This window comes from Vigna unguiculata, chromosome 10 (genome assembly GCF_004118075.2).
Source record: "Vigna unguiculata cultivar IT97K-499-35 chromosome 10, ASM411807v1, whole genome shotgun sequence".
NCBI classification, from domain to species: Eukaryota; Viridiplantae; Streptophyta; class Magnoliopsida; order Fabales; family Fabaceae; genus Vigna; species Vigna unguiculata.
Genome location: NC_040288.1, coordinates 1095708 through 1115552, shown reverse-complemented (window position 1 = coordinate 1115552; position 19845 = coordinate 1095708). Strand labels below are relative to the sequence as shown.

General features: G+C 29.0%; 1 protein-coding gene and 1 long non-coding RNA gene across 2 annotated transcripts; one reads left to right on the top strand and one right to left on the bottom strand.

Annotated features, from left to right (window-relative positions):
• The first annotated feature begins 4649 nt into the window (after positions 1-4649).
• LOC114165693 (patatin-like protein 3) lies at positions 4650-7366 on the top strand. Its single transcript, XM_028050260.1, has 7 exons — positions 4650-4850; positions 5305-5486; positions 5684-5849; positions 5956-6102; positions 6252-6509; positions 6629-6798; positions 6951-7366. The coding sequence occupies exons 1-7, from the start codon at positions 4674-4676 to the stop codon at positions 7039-7041; spliced, it is 1191 nt and encodes a 396-aa protein (XP_027906061.1). The 5' UTR covers positions 4650-4673; the 3' UTR covers positions 7042-7366.
• On the bottom strand, positions 5971-7440 carry LOC114165700. Its single transcript, XR_003599758.1, has 3 exons — positions 7361-7440; positions 6456-6529; positions 5971-6088 (listed from the first exon to the last, which is right to left on the bottom strand). It is a non-coding gene; the product is annotated as an uncharacterized LOC114165700 (long non-coding RNA).
• Positions 7441-19845: the final 12405 nt, after the last annotated feature.

Sequence of the window (19845 nt, the reverse complement as noted above, 5' to 3'; positions counted from 1 at the left end):
TCTAGGCTGCCTTGGACCAAATATCATCATAATATCATGTATTATCTCTTAATGCACAATCGAGGAGATAAGTTGTAAATGAATAATATAAGGGCCAACACATATGGTTGGTACTTAAGTTACCAAATGGATTCATTCCATCGGTAGCTAAACCAAACCGAACACTCATACATTCTTGACTAAACTAAGGAAATTCATGTTCAATATTTTTCCATTACATTGAATTAGCTGGATAACGAAGCAGTTAGCACATCTTCTCTCATCTGCATGTCATCTAAGGTTTTTAGCGTCTTTTGAATTCACAAACAAACGCTTATATGTCTAGGCATTGGAAGGTACCAAACTACGTTCAAAGTAGGGTCATCATTTTCTATCTGACCATTATCTTTACTGTTGGTTTTCTGCTTGAACCGTGATAACCCATCAAAATCACACAAACAAATAATCATGTATACAAGTTAAAACATGTTGAAATAATTAAAATAACTAATACAATTAGCTCCGCTCACCTGGATTGTTATTCCCACTATAGCTCTTGATACTTCCCTGTTTGCACTTAACTCCCTCCCAGAACTCCATTTTTCTCTCTTCACCTTTTACCCTACTGACTGTCAAATGACACTATCTAAAAATAACCTACCCCAAAGCTTCATCACTAATAAAACCCTAATGACTACAACATGCACTATTTCATTCTTAGTGCTCTTCTCCAAACCCAAAACAAATAGGCCCAAATTTATTATTATCCCAAATTTCAATTTCGGAAAACCACAATATAAAAGCATTGCTAGTGGAAGAACCCAATACCTCTCATACATTACCCACATACTCTAACCAAATGAGCTATATAACTTATTTTGTCATTTTACTCATTCTACTGAATTAAATTTTCTAAGGTTTTACATGTCACATCGACACTCTAATACCTATCCATCAAGCCTCCTCGTCTTTTTGTTTCTCGAGGTTGGGAGGCTGTTAAACCTATAAGACCAAGTATAGAACAAAATGGCCAAAGAACATAATTTTTCTTTGCATCATATCATCATATCGGCAACATTGTCACCTATATCATTTCAACATTTAAAAACTCGCATTTAAATCATATTGAGTTTAAGGGGCTAGTGTTGTTATACAAACCCGAGATGATATTTGGTTGTGTACCCGAGATTATCTCGACCTATATTCTCAGGATCATCTCAAATTGTTGTATGCATGATATCATCTTGGACTATATTGAGTATGATCGAGATATCTTCGGACAACGCTAAACATGTCAGCAAGAGGACATTGTGGAAAAGATTTTTTAGGGCAAACTTCAATCAGTTGAGGTTAAAAGTTAAAACATAGTAGAACATTAAACAAAATTAATCAATGGTAATCCAAACCAGGTTAAAGCCCACAAACTTAATATGAATAACATTATTAACGAGGTAATTAATTGCGTATTCATTTTTACAACACTTATTATCATCTAAAACATGTCCTTGACTCGTCATAATATCTTTTAGAGACACGCTCCTCTCAACTTGGAACGATACCTAGGCTCAGGAACATCTCAACTTGAAAATTAAGGATCTCAACTTGAAGATTAAGAGTGAAGAGAAGAACTAATAGAGTCTTTGAAATGTGTTTTTTAGATCCGGTAAAAACAAAATTAATTAGATTGCATTTTTAAACAATGTCAAAGTAAGTTTTAAATAGGTTTCTAGATTATATTAGAATTATAAACAAAATAAAAATACTTTTAACCTCTACAAAATAATCAAAATTATATTTTAATTCTTTTAGTTTTTTAGTTTCATCTCTAAAAATACAAAACCTTTATTTTATTATTTCTTATGATATTTTTTCTTTATTTCCGATCACTTGTTATTTAATTGTAGCCGAGTGAAAGTCCAATTACAAATATTATTTGATCGAGAGCTTATCAGTATTTTTCTATACCATGCTAGGTTATATATCTATAATATTTTTTTTTTTGTTTCCAAATCAAATTTATTTATTTATCTTAAAATTAATATTAATTTTAGGAATAGAATAGTGACTTCAGAATTGGAAAGAGAAAAAAAGGTTGATGACTAAACTAAAATTAAACAAAAGAAAAATAAAAATATATAGAAATCAAAATCAAAATTTGTATATTTTATCGTAAATACAAAAGTATATTAAGATAAACTTTACACAGTTTTATTTGTTATTCTTTTCTTTTAAACTTTTATCATTTTTTTTTTCTTCAATAAAATTAAGCATTGACGCTATTCTTTTTTCTCCTGATAATCCAACATTCTCAAACAATATCCTCTAATAAAGATTTTTAGAAAGTGAGAACATGTGGCACAAAAACAAAAGTTACTATTATAGGAGTGGTGAATTTGACCGGAGTTACAATGAATATGGCACGTGGACGAGCCCGCTCACCTATCAAAATGAGGTAGGCTGAGTTACAACTTTTAATTTTTTATTGAAATTGTAACTCGATTCGTCTAGTCGCTCAAATTGACGATTCAACCTCTGATTCAATTTATTTCTATGTTAACTTTATTTTATTGTTTATTTTTTTAAAAAAGAGAAAAATAATTAAAAAAATTAAAATTTTTATATTATATTTTTTAAAATATATAATACTATTATAATTTAAATTATTAATATTTATAAATTAAGTTCAAATTAGTTATAATAGAATAATTTAATATGTAAATGTAATAATTATTTGGTTTAAATATCTTTTTGGTTATTATTTTCGTTATGTTTGTTCAACTTGGTTCACATTTAGTTCCAGCATCAATTAGATTCTAATTTCCAATAATTTTTATCAATTTGGTCTTTTTTAATAACGATATTTAAATATTTAAATAATTAACGTATGTGAACAATGTATGTCACATATCTGTTTGTCATTGAGTCATTTCCTTTTGTTTAATTGAGTTCCTATATCCGTTATTTTTAAATTTTTAATTTTTTTTAATTTAAAAAATATTGTCCATGTATCAAGTCAGCATTGTATCACGTGTCATTGTTAGTGTCATGTGTCAATTCGTCATTGTGTCATTTCCTTTTGTTCTTTTGAATCCCTATATTTCTCATTTTTGTTCAATTCATTCTAATTTTTATTAAAATTGAACAATTTTCTCTCTCCCAAATTTACACCAAATTTAATTTTTATATAAATATTATAATATTATTTTTATTAAAATTGACATTTTTATTAATTATATTTGAAATTCATATTATAAAATATTATATTTAATTATAAATTTAATACAATTCTTAGATTCAATTGTTAAATATATTATAATTAGTATAATATTATTAGAATACAATTATTAAATATTTTTTCTCCAATAATTATATTCTAAATATACTAATATTTCAAAAATTGACATTTAAAAAATTATAAATATTTTAGAAATATTAAATATATGTTTTACTTGACATTTAAAAATATTAAAAATATTAAAACATTTTAGAAATATTAAATTTATTTTTTACTTGAAATTTAAAAATATGAGAAATAATTTAAAAATTTTAAATTTATGTTTGTTTAATAATTGAATCTAAAATTATATTCAATTTATAATTGAATTTAATAATTTACAATTTAATTTTAGTAATATAATTAATTAAAATGTCAATTTTAATAGAAATATTAGTATAACATTTATATAAAAAATAAATTTGGTCATAATTTTGAAAAGACAAAATTGCTTAATTTTAATAAAACTTGAGACTGAATTGAACATAAATAACCGACACGTGACACTAACATCGAAATGTGCAGACTTAACATGTGGACAATTTTTTTAAATTAAAAAAATCAAAAAATTAAAATAAAAAAATGAAAAACATCAAGAACTGATACAGGACATGCATGGTTCACATACATTAAATATTTAAACACGGTTAACAAAAATGACCAATTGATTAAAATTGACAAAATTTAAAACCTAATTGAACATTTAAACTAAACGATGATCAAATTGAATAAACGTGACGAAAATAGGAACTAAAAAAATATTTAAGCTTAATTATTTTAATTTATCCAATTATAAATATTAGTTAATCACATGAATGTTTATATAATTAAATATATTTTAAATATTTATTTATTGAAACATATACAAAAGAATTTTAAAAATTAAAAATTAAATAAAATAGAAAAATGACAAACCAGTCCACATTCCATTCAGCCTAACCTCCTACATGTCAACCTATTATGTGACGGGACGAATTATAATTTTTGACTCTTTTTTTTTTATAGTGGACCAAGTCGATCCAACTATTTTTTATAGGTCAAAGACTAGTTGGCTTTACAACTCCTAATTACTGGCGCATGCACATAATGTTGTGTCGGCATGGCTTCATTAAATACATGTTTTTCTTGTTTTTCAATTGGTGGTAGACTCTACTGCATTCTACCAAACCTACAAATTATAAAATGTAATCAATCGCACCAAAACAATTAATCACCACCAAATCCCATACGTATAAAAAACGGGCGAAAAGACAAAGACAAGAAATAAAATTGAACCAAGATAATATAATTAATTTTCTAACTATTATAACAATGAATTTGAGACTATTTTTCTAATTTTTTTACCTGCTTGGTGGCCGAAAAAAAGTCTTTAAATAGCCTCCACATCAGAGAGGAATCCTCGTTAATGTATACTTAGATAATGTCTCCATTGGTCTTGTTTTGTTTGGTGTTTTGCAGCCAACTCACGGGTGGATTGAATACACCATTGCCACCACCAAGCTATGGAGATTATGTATCCATTCTCAGCATAGATGGTGGTGGCATCAGAGGACTTATTCCTGCTGCTGTTCTTCATTACTTGGACAAGACTCTTAAGGTCCAATTTCTATTATATCACTGTGTGTGAGTTCCAAGTTTTTAAGCTTTAAGAATTGTATATGTATTCTGGCCATAAAGGATTTTGTTAACTATATATCAGTCTTATCCTTTCAAAGGAGTGTATGAGGCTGTTAGTTTTTTAGGCAAAGTTATAAATAATCCTTATGGCTTTTGCTTATAAAAATGTTTTCTTATAGAACTATGTATACTTAGTTCTTCTTCCCCAAAAGAAACAACATATGAAGAGGAGATAGAAGTTTTTACACACATTATATATGTATGTGGTCAACGAAAACTACTTGTGATTAATATGAATTGAAAAACTCGTGTATAATTTGAATTGATGTTATTCCCTAGAGAATCTACAATTTGGTATGGTTGAATATATTGTAGAGTTAAAAACCGTACTTGAATACATTAACTGTAACATCTGAGACTGTGTTGAGTTGCAGTTTATGGATCGAACAGCATCTTTGGCACATTATTTCGATGTGATATCAGGAACAGACACTGGTGGACTCATGACTGCTATGTTAGCAGCACCGAGCTCATATGACCCTAATCATCCTCTCTTTACTCCATCGGAAGTCGCACTGTTCTACAAGAAATATGGCCCTGAAATATTTAAACCTAGGTATAAGTATCAAGCTCATAAAAATTGAGTTAACATAGTCATAACAACTATTTGGGAGATGTTATATCATCAAAATTAACTTCTAAACTTAGAAGTATATGTAGTTGGGTGAAATTTAATAAAGATGGCTTAGTTGTTACCTTTGGCTTGATTAGTTTTCTGAAAGATTTGGTTTCTTGTGATGCAAAACCATGCAGACCTATCTGGGATCCTATCAAATGTCCCAAGTATGATGGAGTTTTCATACGAAACATAACTAGTGAGATACTGAAAGATACACGACTCAGTGAAACGTTGACGAACGTGGTAATACCATCTTTCGATGAGAAGAAAGTCAAACCAGTTGTATTCTCAAAATTGAAGGTTAGCATGGTAGAAATTAAATGTGTATATTATATTTTGATTTGAATATAACCTTTTTCTTGAGGGTAACTGTTGAATATTGTTTGTGGTGGTTTTGATGATGCAGCTGAAGACAGAAGCTTACTTGAATGCCAAACTCTCAGATATCTGCGTAGCCACTTCAGCTGCACCAACTCTTCTACCATCACACCAATTTGAGAATGACGGTGTTCAATTTGATTTGGTTGATGGTGCTCTCGCTGCTAACAATCCAGTAAATATTCATCACTAACTCATTATATACACTTTTTTTAACACAGTATTGAGAGATGGTTGTAGTAATATTTTAACTTAGTTAAGACTAGTGAAATTTTTTGCAACAAATATGGAGAAATATGTGAAGAGTTTGATTGAATAATATAGGCCATGGCTGCTGTGAGTGAAGTGATACAAGAACACCATGCAGAAAAGGAAATTTTGTTGCTGTCATTAGGAACTGGAATACCAAAAGCAAAGGACAAGTTAGGTGATGACAATGATGATGATTCGTGCCTACTTAGATGGCTAGGTGAACACAGTGATACTATTAGCGAAGTTATATCCAAAACAGACATGACTCATTCCTACCTTGCCACAATCTTCCCTGGCCTCTTTCCTGCAGAAAACTATCTTCGAATTGAGGTATACACACTTAGGTTTTTCTGCATAAATGTTTCGATATACTTATAATAGAAGAAAACAAAACAGCAACTAATGTATATAAGTTAAAATGATTGATGATATATATGTAATTGTGGCAGGAGTATAACCTGGACCCATCCATGGGAGCAGTGGATAATACTACTGAAGAGAACATGGATAGCCTTGTAAAGGTGGGAAATGCGCTGTTGGACAAAAAAGCTAAGAGGATGAATGTTAATACATTTGTCCCATTTAAACTACACCAAACAAATGCTATGGCTCTTGACATGTGCGTACACTCACTTTCTCAATAATTTTGTACTTTGTTTAAAATTAGTAGCAGAAAGTTTTAAGAGCTTTTTTTTTATTGACTTAATGTAGAATATTAAAAGGTTTTTATAATATATTGAATAATAATTTTGGGAGGATTTTTCTTTTAAGGTTGGCTGAGAAATTATATGCAGAGAGGCAGTTGCGTCTGAAAAGGAAATCAATGGAAAAAGGAGGAAGATCTTTCACTGAAACTATTTAAGTTCCTTATTAGGGAATTACCAACTTCACATTATGAATAAATGTCATGTTATGACATTACATTATGTTGTCTTTTATCCATGTTTGCATAAGGTTGATGCTTTGGGGTTCTATGCAATTCCCAGTTCCAAGAACCATATATCATCTAATAAGGTTGATGCTTTGGGGTTGTTAGTAACTCCTATTTGGAGGAACCATGGATCATGTAATAAGGTTCAATGCTTTTGAATTGTATGTAACTTAATTGCTAGGACCATGTATATAAGTCCAAAAACACCAATGTAGAATCTGACAGATGCACATAATTCAAGAGAAATTACCTCCAAGTCTAAGCTTCAATTTCCCAGCTTCTATAGCTTCTAGAGCAGATAAACCGAGAGTGACACCTAATTTGCCACCATATGACTCTGCCACGATGAACAGAGGGCTCTTCTGCAGTCTCTCATCCCTATATGGAACAATTCAATCAACAATGTAGTAAACAGGTTCAAAGAAACTCTTTTCATGATTATTACCACAAGAGATCTGCTTTTTTTCAACTATGTGGAATTCCGTGGCTTCAAGTCTGTGTTCAAAGGTCCAACTCTGGAAAACAGGCATATGAAAAGTAACGAAGTGATTCCTGTCTGTAAGAAACTCAACAAATAAAACTTGTTGTTTTTCTAGTTCCAATAAATCCAAAATGAAAGAAAGGCCAAATCAAAATCATAATTTGAAGACATCTATTCATATTCTAATGATATTGGTTCAAACAGAAGAATTAAAAGAAACATTTAAAATGAAAAGCATTTCCCGTTAACTACTATAATTATTTCTTAATAAGCACCAAGTATATTAAGGCATTGTTATTGTAGTCATCAACTACGAATGTCACAGTGTGAAGCCCCAAGAAGCATCATAAGTTCAAAACAAACAATTACATGAGTCAACACAAATATTCTGTTTATGGCAGTGACATACGAAAACATGTGACACTCTCTCTACCCATTAGTTATTACAAAAAACTAATCATTGAGAAATGGATAAATAAATCCTACCCATTACAATCTTGTTAACAAATCATGAACAATTCAAGACCCTACCCGATAAAAACAAATCCAGATTTCACAGAAACTGTTATGTGATATGCATGTGCATGGTAAGAGAAAGTGAACTGAGAGTGTTAAGGAGAAGAGAGAAGAGCACTTTACAATAAATGCAGAAAGAGAAAGCTTGCATATAAAAAGTATTACAATAGTGTATCTGTAAAGAAGCAAGGGTACAAATATATATAGGAAAACAGAAACAGAAAAATTGCTCGAACTATGCGTTTTATCAGAAACATCTCACAAAACCGTGCAAGTCCAACGCTAACGATAAATGAGAGCCAAAAATAAACTGACGAAGGGTGAGGGAAACATAATCGCCGAAACAAAAACACATCAGAAAGAGGAAAGGGACTAAAACGGAATTGCTCACTGAGAAAATGTCAGGTTTTACAAAGAGGGGATTTGATTGGGGAGATACAACACCAATGAGACCTGAGTCAAACTATATAAGGCACTGACACCACTCTCAACCCAAAACCTTAAGGCAATGGGTTTATGGGTCTTGATCCTTATATGGTGCTCTACTTTCTCATTTCTAGTGAGACTTAGACTCACACTTGGATTCCTAACAGAAAAGGATATCCAAATCGAAACTGCAACCCCGGAAGGACATCCAAAGCCAATTTGTACCACCGATGTGATCAGCGAGGAAATGAACGTCATGTTTAGGGATATTAGGGAGTGCAGTGTAAGTCCAACTCAACTTTTAAAGTAAAATTTACATCTTTTAATATAATCTGAAATTTTCTTATCTCTAATCTAATAGATCTAACACTTCCGATAACGGTAAGGAAGAAAAGCGAAAACGTAGCAGAGGAAGCTTTGCGCAAATTGAAACTCAAAACCAACGAGATGGGAGTGAAACCCAATTTCAAAAAAGTCCCAGCTCAAATTACGTAACTACCCTTCCCTCTCTTATTACCCATGATGCCCAAGTAGAATAGTAAAGGTGACGATAAATTCGGATGAATTTGAGTTAATAATTTGTTGTGTTTTTTTTATAGGATTTGAGGATGAATGGGAGCAAATATTAGAATGAAATTGGTAAGTGTTTGTGAATGATTTGATTGATATGTTAGATAAAAGAATAGATTTAATAAAGTAATGTTAAAATTATATTTTTCGTCTTTATTTTTGTATCAAAATACTAATTTGGTCTTTCTATTTTCTTTTATCTCATCCATATTTTGAGAAATTTGATACAATCAAGTCATTTCCGTTAGTGGTGTAGTAACGGCGTTATATGAGATGCCACGTGTTGCATTTTTTGAAATTTTTTTGTTTTTTTTTTATTTTTTTTAAAATTATAAATTTGTCACATGTCAAGCTGACATCGTGCCCCACGTGGCAATGATAGTGTGACGTGGCAGTGACAGTGTCATGTGTCACTATTATGTGAGATGTCATCTTCTCATTCTCAATTTGGTCCCTATAATTTAATTTTTGTCTCAATTTAGTCTCAATTTTTGTAAAAAATGTACAATTTCGCCCCCTTCCAAATTGAAACAAAAATTAACTTTTATATAAATGTTATACAAATATTTTTATTAATTTGAATTTTTTATTCAAATTGATATTTTTATTATATATTTTTAACAAAACTAAGTTTATTTAAATTTGTTTCACATTTAATTTTACTTAAAATTGTTTTCAAATTTTAAATTTATTTGTTTTTGATTGTTATATAAACTAATTAATTTTTTTTAAATTTATATAATTGTTATTTTTAAATTTATTGAATTTTACACATTTTAAAAATATGCAATTATTTAAAATATAAATTCAAATAAAAAATAATATTAAAGTATGATGTAATAAAATATCAATATAATTTATGATTTTTTTTTGCTATTAGCATTATTTTCTATTAACAACTTTAAAATAATTTTAAATAAAATTCAATGTAAAATATAAATTTAGATAAACTTAATCTTGTTAAAAACATTCACTTGAAATATCAATTTTGATGGAAATATTTGTGTACATTTATATAGAAATTAAATTTGATTTTAATTTGGAGAGAGACAAAATTGGTCAATTTTTATAAAAATTATGACTAAATTGAAACAAAAATTAAAATATTAAGATCAAATTGAAAATAAGGAAATGAGACTTGACATATAAGATCATAGTATTCAATTGATATATGATGAAACAAAGGTGTATGACAAAAAGTTGTGAAGTGTATATATGTACCATGACATGATATTATTGAATTAATATAAAAATGGTTGATCCATTCTCACTATATAACTTTTCTTTGCGTGAAATATTTGTGTAATTGTGAAATTAATGTAGAATTTGTTAACCATTTGTTTTTATGTAAGACGATGCCAAGATGTGTGACTTATAAGTGGGATTATCATTAGTACATCATAATATAGAAGCAGTTACAACAATTCAATCAAGTTGAACACCTAGGCATGAATAAGAAATGAAAAAAACAAAGTGTGTCGATGTAGGTAAGTGTCCATTATATGGTGCATTTGAAATTATAGAAGTAATATGATTTTCCCAAATGCAAGAATTGATGTTGATGAAGTGTTCATTCTAGCCAATATATAAAAACCCTAATGTAAATTTTTCGACTTTTTTGTATTTTGGGATCTATTTAAACTAAAATTTGTAAAAATGGGTCCGTTTAATTTTCCTTTTTTTTGCAAAATTGAGTTGAGTCGTCAGGGTAGAGGATGACATTACAGGTGAAGTTGTCCTCCACCTTGCCGATTTCTTTTTTTTTTTTTTCAAAAAATGAAATCGTGTTGTAGATTGTCAGTTTCTATTCACGTAAAAAGTGAAGTCATTCTCATACATGACGACTTCACTTTTATTTATTTTTTATATATTTTTTTAACGTTGGAAAGTGGTGGATGGTGTTTTCTTAGGCTGTTTTATGAACCACGCCATAGGCGATGTAACTTCTTATTGGAATTTCTTTAATACATGGTCTGAGATCTTTCAAGCTCAAGCTTGAGGCCATGAATACGGTGTTCCCATTTCACGCCACCCCATTCATAACTGGTGGTTTCCTGATGGCTATGATCCATTAATTAACCTTCCCTTCAAACATCACGACTAGTTTATTAGCAGATTTGAAGCACCCGAGCTACCAGAGAGAATCTTCCATTTCTCAGAAGAGTCAATTACGAAACTGAAAGTCAGGGCTAACTCAGAGTCCAAGACCACCAAAATCTCTTTGTTCCAATCATTATCAGCTTATATATGGAGATGCATAACACGCGCTCGTCAACTGCCACATGATGAGACAATAAGATGCAGATTGGCCATAAATAACCGAGCAAGAATGGAGCCGTTAGCTGCCACATAATGAGACAACAAGCTACAAATTGGCCATAAATAACCGAGCAAGAATGGAGCCATTGAACTCAAACCACTGTTTCCATTCCCACTACCACTCTACAAAATTAAAAGAAATATATAAAAAAAAAATTAAAAGTGAAGTCGTCATGTACGAGAACGACTTCACTTTTTACATGAATAGAAACCGGCCTCCCACAACACGGTTTCGCTTTTTGAAAAAAAAAAAACTAGTAGGGTGGAGGACGACTTCACCTATAATGTCGTCCTTCACCCTGGCAGCTTAACCCAATTTTGCAAAAAAAAATTCAACATATCATTTTTACAAATTTCAGTTTACATAGACTCAGATATACAAAAAAGTCCAAATTTTCATATTAGTGTTTGTGTCCAACTATATGTTTACGATCTATATCTCTTTAGTAAATTAGGTTCTTTGATTCGAGTTGTTAAATGACTTTTTTTCTGATTTCTGTATTAGAAGACTATTGTTCTATGTTATAATGGATTTAGAATAGAATACTATCTTACTCATATGGTGTTTGCCTTGTTTAAGATCATTATGGAATTAGTATCGTAAACCTATCAAGATAATAGGAAAAGTTTTGTAAATGTGGCTTGTTTTGTTTTTCTCTGGATATAAAACTTGTATTAGTGCATGCTGTTGGGTATTGGGTTCCCTTCCTATGTGGAGAAAAGGCCCAAAATTTGAGAAGCCCATGTCTCACTTAAACCTAGTGGAGAGGAGGCTATAAAATAAAGAGAGAGGCAGAATAATAGAGTCAGAATACACTGAAAGCCCTAACACATAGAGGGAGAGGTAGAGGGAAAATTCTGTTCACGTTTTTCATAGAGCTGTCACAGTAAATTCGGCGCTGCGGATTCGTTCACCGTTGGATTGGGTTGAAATTTTTACAGCAGGTTTGGAACTCATTGCTCTTCATTCTGACCGGTCGGATCTTTGATACGAGATTTGAGTTTGGAGATATTAATTTCGCAATGCAGCAGTGATTTGTAGAGGTTTTCCCCTCTTGTTCTTCTCTATTTGAAAGCTTTGTTGCTTTGTTATTTGGTTGGGTGTTGGCACTAATTTGTGCTATTGATTGAGACTCTTTTGTACTCTTGTTGATCATAGTGGAGCTATTTCTTTGGTCTGGACGACTCGTGGTTTTTACCCTTGATTTGAGGGGTTTTTCACGTTAAAAATGTTGGTGCCTTTATTTGTGCTTTTGGTGATTTATTATTGCTGCTATTTGATTATTGCTCCTCATAGATTCTTGCAAGTTAGGGAAAATTATATCCGCTGCATTCTCTGATATATTGTTTGTTATTATTTTCCCCATCACATGCATGGTCATTTTTTATAATGATCTTTGCACGAACCAAAATTGCAACAAGACCAAATTTTTGTCCGAACTCTTAATTTGTTCTTTTGCTATATGGGCAACAAATATTTCTGGACAAAGATATATGACTAAGAATTATTTAGTTGAAGGGAGGGAGACATAGCTCATGGTGACAATTTTTTTCTTTTTACTTCATTTTTTTGTATTTTTTTTATGTTAGAACAATTTTATTGTTCTTCTTAATTTTTTTTGGTTTAAATATCTTTTTGGTTTATCAAGTTTTTTAGTAAATTTTGGAATTAGTCCATCTTTGAAACTCTATACCAATTTAGTCTTTCATCTTTAAAAATGCATGGATTTAGTCCTTCTTACCAAATTTTGTTAAGTTTATTTGACATTTTAAAAGTATATTTAACTTTTTTTTTTTTTTACAAAATGACTAATAATAATAGTAATAAATAAATGTATTCATATTAATATTACGTGAATCAGATATTTACTCTATATTGTATATGTTAATACTTACTAAATATAACATAACAAACGCTTCATAAAATTAATAGAAATTTAAAAATTACTATATAATATATGGTAATAAAACACACAACTCTTTATATATATCTTTATTTATCAAAACAAGAAAATAAAAAATTAAAATGAAAGTGTATAATTTTATAAATGTGCAGTTAAATTAAAATAATTCACAATATTTTTTTTTAATAATATTACATAAATTATGAAATAAATTATATCACACATGTGTATTTATTTTATATTTATTTATATTTAGATTAATTTATTTAAAATTACAGGAAAGGATTAAAATTAATGGATAACTTATCATATTATGTGTATTCTCTATGTTATATTATATTTTACAATTATTATAAAAAGTAATAGAGTAATTAATTTTAATGTTTATTTTAGTAAATTTATAAATCATGATTTTGGGCAAATGTTAGTATTTTTGTAAAACCATACATACCTCAGACTTTTTTTAACGAGTAATGCCGTATATGACGTATTTAGGGATGTCAACGGGACGGGTAGGGTACGGGTAGTAGTTTTTCGTACCCTACCCGCTGAATTAATATTCGCCCCGTACCCGTATCCATATCCGTCGGGTATCCGTTATGCGGGAACCGTCTATTTTTTTCATATTCGCGGGTATCCACAAGTACCCGCGGGTATTTACAAAAGTATTTAAAAAAATAATTATTTAACAATAATTATTGTTTGGATCAACAAGTTCCCTTTCTCCGATTGATTCTTAAAAAACAAACAAATAAAAAATCACTACCAATTTATATTGTAGTTTATTTTTGAATAAAATATTAAAGAAATTACTAACTTCATCAATGTCCACCTCTTGCAACATTGTATAAAGTTTCATGTTGTCCAATTTTAATCTAAAAGAGCCTTAAAACATAATTAAGGAGTTCAGTAAAAATTTCTAACAATCACTTAATTAAAATATCTAAGTAAAAATGTTAATTTCATTACCTTTCATATTGGTCCATAACCAGTCTTAGAGACAGATCAATGCCTCCACAGTATATGGAAGTAATTTACTCCTTTGTGAGGTAAGAATCTGACCACCACTATTGAATGAAGACTCATAATGTTTTTACTAATATATATATATATATATATATATATATATATATAATTTTTCTGAATTAAAGTTTTTACTAATATAATGAAGACTCATAATGTTTTGACTCATTTGTGGGGTAATAATTTTTCTGAATTAAAGTTTAGCGGATACGGGTATCCACGAGTACGGATACTATGATATTCGTACCCGCCCCGTTAACATGCGGGTATAAAAAATACTTATACCCACGGATAACGGATATCCATTTTTAATATCCATTTTCTATCCCTTGCGGATTTTATCCGCGAGTACAGATTTTTTTGACATTCCTAAACATATTAGTAATCGAATAATTGAATAACATTATTAGCTTCTATTATTTATAAAGTTAAGAAATGCGTGCCTCTCGCGGTTCTAAAATATAATTTAATAATATTGATCAGGACATATGCACCGCAAAACTCATTTTTTATAGTTTTATTTTCTCCCATTACTTTAGCATTTTATTGATTATTTTATTTTTGTTGTCAATCTAATAATATCTTTATCTAAATGTTTGGGAGAAAAAAATATATTTAAAACCATTTTTTTTTCTTTATTCTGACCGGTGGCGGAACACCGTAAAAGACCGGGACCCAAAAATATTTTGAAATTTTTAATATTAGATAATATATTCAAAATTAGTAATAATTAAATTAAATTTTTTATTTCTTTTATAAAACACAACATTTAAATTTTAATAAGTAATAAAATATAAAATTAAAATAGTAAATCATACAAATATTTATTAAGATATTTTTTATTTTCTTTTCTCATTGTCTTTTGAATTTTCACAAATTGTTCTCATCCATCATATTCACTTGTTTTCTTTTATTTATGAAGAGAAAAATATTTATTATTTTTTTTCTCATTTCTCATCTATTTTCTTTCATTCTTGAAAAGAAAAAACAATGTAATTTTCTTTTGTCTCACTTGATAGTGAAATATTAGTTTAAGAGTTTATCTCATTAGCCTTGTATATTAATTTTTTATTTTATGGACATAGAAGAAAAATTATTTTATTATGTGTGTTTCTTTTTTATAATTGGATTTTAATTGTGGTTTGATTATCATCAATTTTATTTTTAGTATCTTTTAATGTTTTATTAGATTATGATAAAAATTAATTTTTATCTTTTTTTTAAATAGGTATATTGATGAAGAATAACAAAATAGATGCATTTGTTAAAGTGACAAAAGGGAAGCTATTTGTGAAGATAACACTATTAGAAATTCTCATATTACATGAGATTTTTCTTGCAAATTTATTAAAAAAAATTGCAAAAAAAAGATTTGTTTTTCTGTCATTTTTTTAAGAATTTTAATTGACAGGTAATTCCTTCGTGGGTAATCATTTCCTACAAAATTATAAATTTGCAAGTATTTCCTACAAAATTTGTTGCGAAAAGTGTTTTATACAAAATATTTTGCAAGAAAATTGGTAGTAATTTCTTGCAAATTTTTTTGGTAGCAATTTCTTGTAAATTTTTTTTTCACAATAAAATTTGTAAATATTTCCTATGAAAAAAATTTCAAAACAAAATTGGCATGAAATATGAGTTTTTTAGTAGTATAAAAACAAGACAAATTCAACTACTTCAAATATCCTGAAGTATGATACTAATGATCCATTGTTCGATTAGAGTAGCTCTTTCTTAAGGTTCAAAGAATTACAGGTGAGGAGTTTCATAATAATTCTTTGGAATGTGATCCAAGACATGTCTTCAAATATGAGAATATCCAATGAGCCAAAGAGATAAAATTAGAAGAGTTTATTTAAGATGGTGTCCATATAAATACAACTTGAAAACTACCTTTTTTCTAAGGAGAAACATCCAAGGTGTTTTCAATTTAATTGGTTTAAATTTTTTCCTTCTTGACTAGAGTATTCCCCGACTAATGATGAAGCTTATTGTTTGGCATGTTATCTATTTAGTTCAAAGTCAAATGGTCATCCTAGGTCATATGTGTTTACTAAACAAGGTTTTAGATCATAGAAAAAGATTAATGCAGGAAACAATGTCCATTTCTCAACCACATTGGAGATCACCAATGCAATGAAAAATTGTGAATACATGTTGAATCAATAAATGGACATTAATAATATTATAAACGTTCAAAGTTCTGAGCAAATTTGCAAAAAAAATTTATGTAATATGAGAATTTTTAGTAGATATTTGATGAAATGGTTATACAATTAGATATTTGATGAAATAAAATTACCATGTTTTATTTGTTAAAGGATACGATTTTTAATTAAATAATAACATTAATTAAATAATCCAAAGCATTAGTTAGACGCATGTGGTTTTGAAGTGTTAGGCTACTGATTTAACATTTAGCAAGTTAACTAGGGACAACTCGCAAAGAAGAGCTAAGTTGGATTTATCTTAAAAAAATTGAAGATAAACCCAATAAACTAATGCAACTACTTATGGAACCACGTTGGATTTTTATCTTGATTTTAAAGAATCATTGCAATTGTTATATTTTTTACTCTTACACATTTAATTATTATGTATTCCATAATAATTATTCTTACACATTTATTCTTACAATTAATTATTGGGAGTCTGAATCATGAAAATCAAAGAAAAGCTAAGTTGGATTTATCTTGATTGGATTTATCTTAAAAAAGTTATTGAAGATAAACCCAATAAACTAATGAAATAATATAAAAATAGAGCTTCAGGGGTACTTTAAGCCAAGAGGAGAGTGTAGAGTACTGAACAAGGATACAATTTTGAAAAGGAAAACTATTTTTTCTACTAAACTTTTACAATTTTTTTTTACAATCTTAGGTTAAAATGTCTTTTTCTTGTAGGGAATTACAATGATGGTTAAGGATAAAAATAAAGGTTTTTTAACGTTAATAATAAAGAAAGCTTAAATAACTATTGTTTTTCTTGTGGTCTCATGAAAGTTACCATTCACACAGACACATTGATTATGTAACAATAACAATAAATAACCTTGAACGGTATGCATTCACTTATTATGCTCTCTTCCCAACTACAAGTGTTTGCGTTAGGTATTTTCTTACATTTTTATAATTTCTTCTGAAATCGCAATTAATCTCTCTCTTTTGTACTATAATTTGTACATGTATATTCCTAGTACCCGCAAAAATAAGACTTGCACCCAATCCACCACTAGTTTTGCATTCTCAAAAACAATTCTTAACTTTAAAACATGGATCGAATTTCACAATAACATCGAGCATTGTATTGGGAATTGATACCAATCACTGTTAAAAAAAATGTAACGTTTGGTAGTTTATGTTTCATCCAATCCATGCATTCGCTTGTGCCATGCAAAAAAGAAAAATTCTAGGTCTACCTTCCCTTGGTTAAAAATCATTTTATTTCTATATTTCCAAATTTTCTAAACAATCGCTAACCATATAGTTTTCCAGATTTTATCTTGCTTTCCATTTAATTACATAAGGTGAGAGCGTTGAAAGTTAACTCTAGAGTTACTATGATGTAGTGCAATCACTCCAACCAATCTATCACACTGTCTCAGACAATTTGAGTTGTTTTGCATACAAAGAAAATATGTTTGATATTCTCCTCATGCTTTGCGCACAAGTCACAAACGGTACTTCATAGTCACAACCTACGACAAAGATGATCCTCTGACCCATATATCTTCCCAAAATAAAACTTTATTCCCTTCTCCTGCTCTCTACTCACAACATTTGTCACTTGTTGCTAATTTTTAAAATAACATTTTATTAGAGTAATTTACCATCGATTTAGCTATTACATTAATGTATTTTAATTTTAAAATTGATTTAATTTAGTGTTAGCTTGTCCAATGCTATTGACATTAAATTAAAACAAAAATCCCATATAGTCCCTTCATATCTAACAAATATAAACGGAAAAAACAAAGAAAAAAAAGAAACTATAATAGATGAAAGAAATGAATAAAAGGGAGATGACTGTGGATGGAACAAATGAATATGAATGAAGGGGAGGAAGACAAAAATGTGGATGAAGTATAAGAGGAGAGGAATATGTGTTATGAGATTGACAAATGTGCCAAATCGCATCAGTAATAAAGTGAAAAACTCAACTATCGTTTCTTAGAGACGCGTGCAACACTTTGACAACTCTTGCAATTCATAACTCAATTTGACAACAAATTTCACAAAAACAAAAATAATACTTTTTCTTTTAATTTTTATTAAACATATGATGTGTAACGATATATAATTACTGGGATTATTATACCGATAGGTTAGACATCTTGACATTTATTCATAAGCAACATTATAACTGGTTTCCATGCTTTTATTTAAAATATTTTTCATAATAGATCTTCTTTGTCTATGTTTCATGAAGTTGTGTATTTTTTTATTTATTATGAACTTGGCATGCTCCCATGGAAACTCTCTTTTGCAATTTACTAGTTGGATCACTCAACGACTCTTGTCTCCAACTATCTAAATATCCCTTATTTATAATGAAGGACGTTTCTAGATCAAGAGTGATAGTAAATATTAAATATTCTTCAGCTTTCTTTCTAAAGACAAATATACAACTCTTAAAGAGTCAAAGAAAATAATTCCAACATCTTGAAAAAAATATACTAGTTTCTATATATAGAATTGCATCCCTTAATTAAGGAGGGATATATTTCTAACAGTTCTCACCTTCAAAATTTCTAAAATATAAAACAGAGCATAGTTTGTCTTTTATAACGGAGACGACACGTTTTTGCGCATTCTTTATTAATGAATATATAATATGATGGAATGAATACATTGTATTATCCTTTCCTTTTCGAACCTTACATAAACTCATCTATGCAATAAAAGCATTATTATCATGCATAAAATAACCTTTGACCAACATTTGTTTAATCATGGATGTATCTCGAAACAATTTCTATAAATAAACGTTTTCAGCACAATTTTCATTTGGTAACAATTTTCCATTATGCTACTTGTTTCTATTGTCATGATTATTTGGTTATATACACAAACTTAATCATGTTTGAAATATACTACATAGCAGAAAAATAAACAAAAAGCAAAAGCACGTAAAGTATATGTATCCGTCTGAACGTAACTTTTGTTAGTATATATAGATATCTTTTTTAGAAATTTTATTAATACTTTAGTTATAGATACACATAAAGATATGTACATGAAATTTTTACATTCTACTTACCTCTAATTAACTACTCCAATAGGGTTCATAAGTACAGAACTCACATACAATATAAATAACAAACTATATATATACGTAAATTATTTTAAAAGTCATACATTATTATATGATTATAATTTTTAAGTGGCCCTAGTTATAATAATGAAATTTGAGACTATTTTTCTAATTCTTCTACTTGCATGGTGGCCAAAAAAAGTCTATAAATAGCCTCAACAATAGAGAGGAATCCTCAAGTTC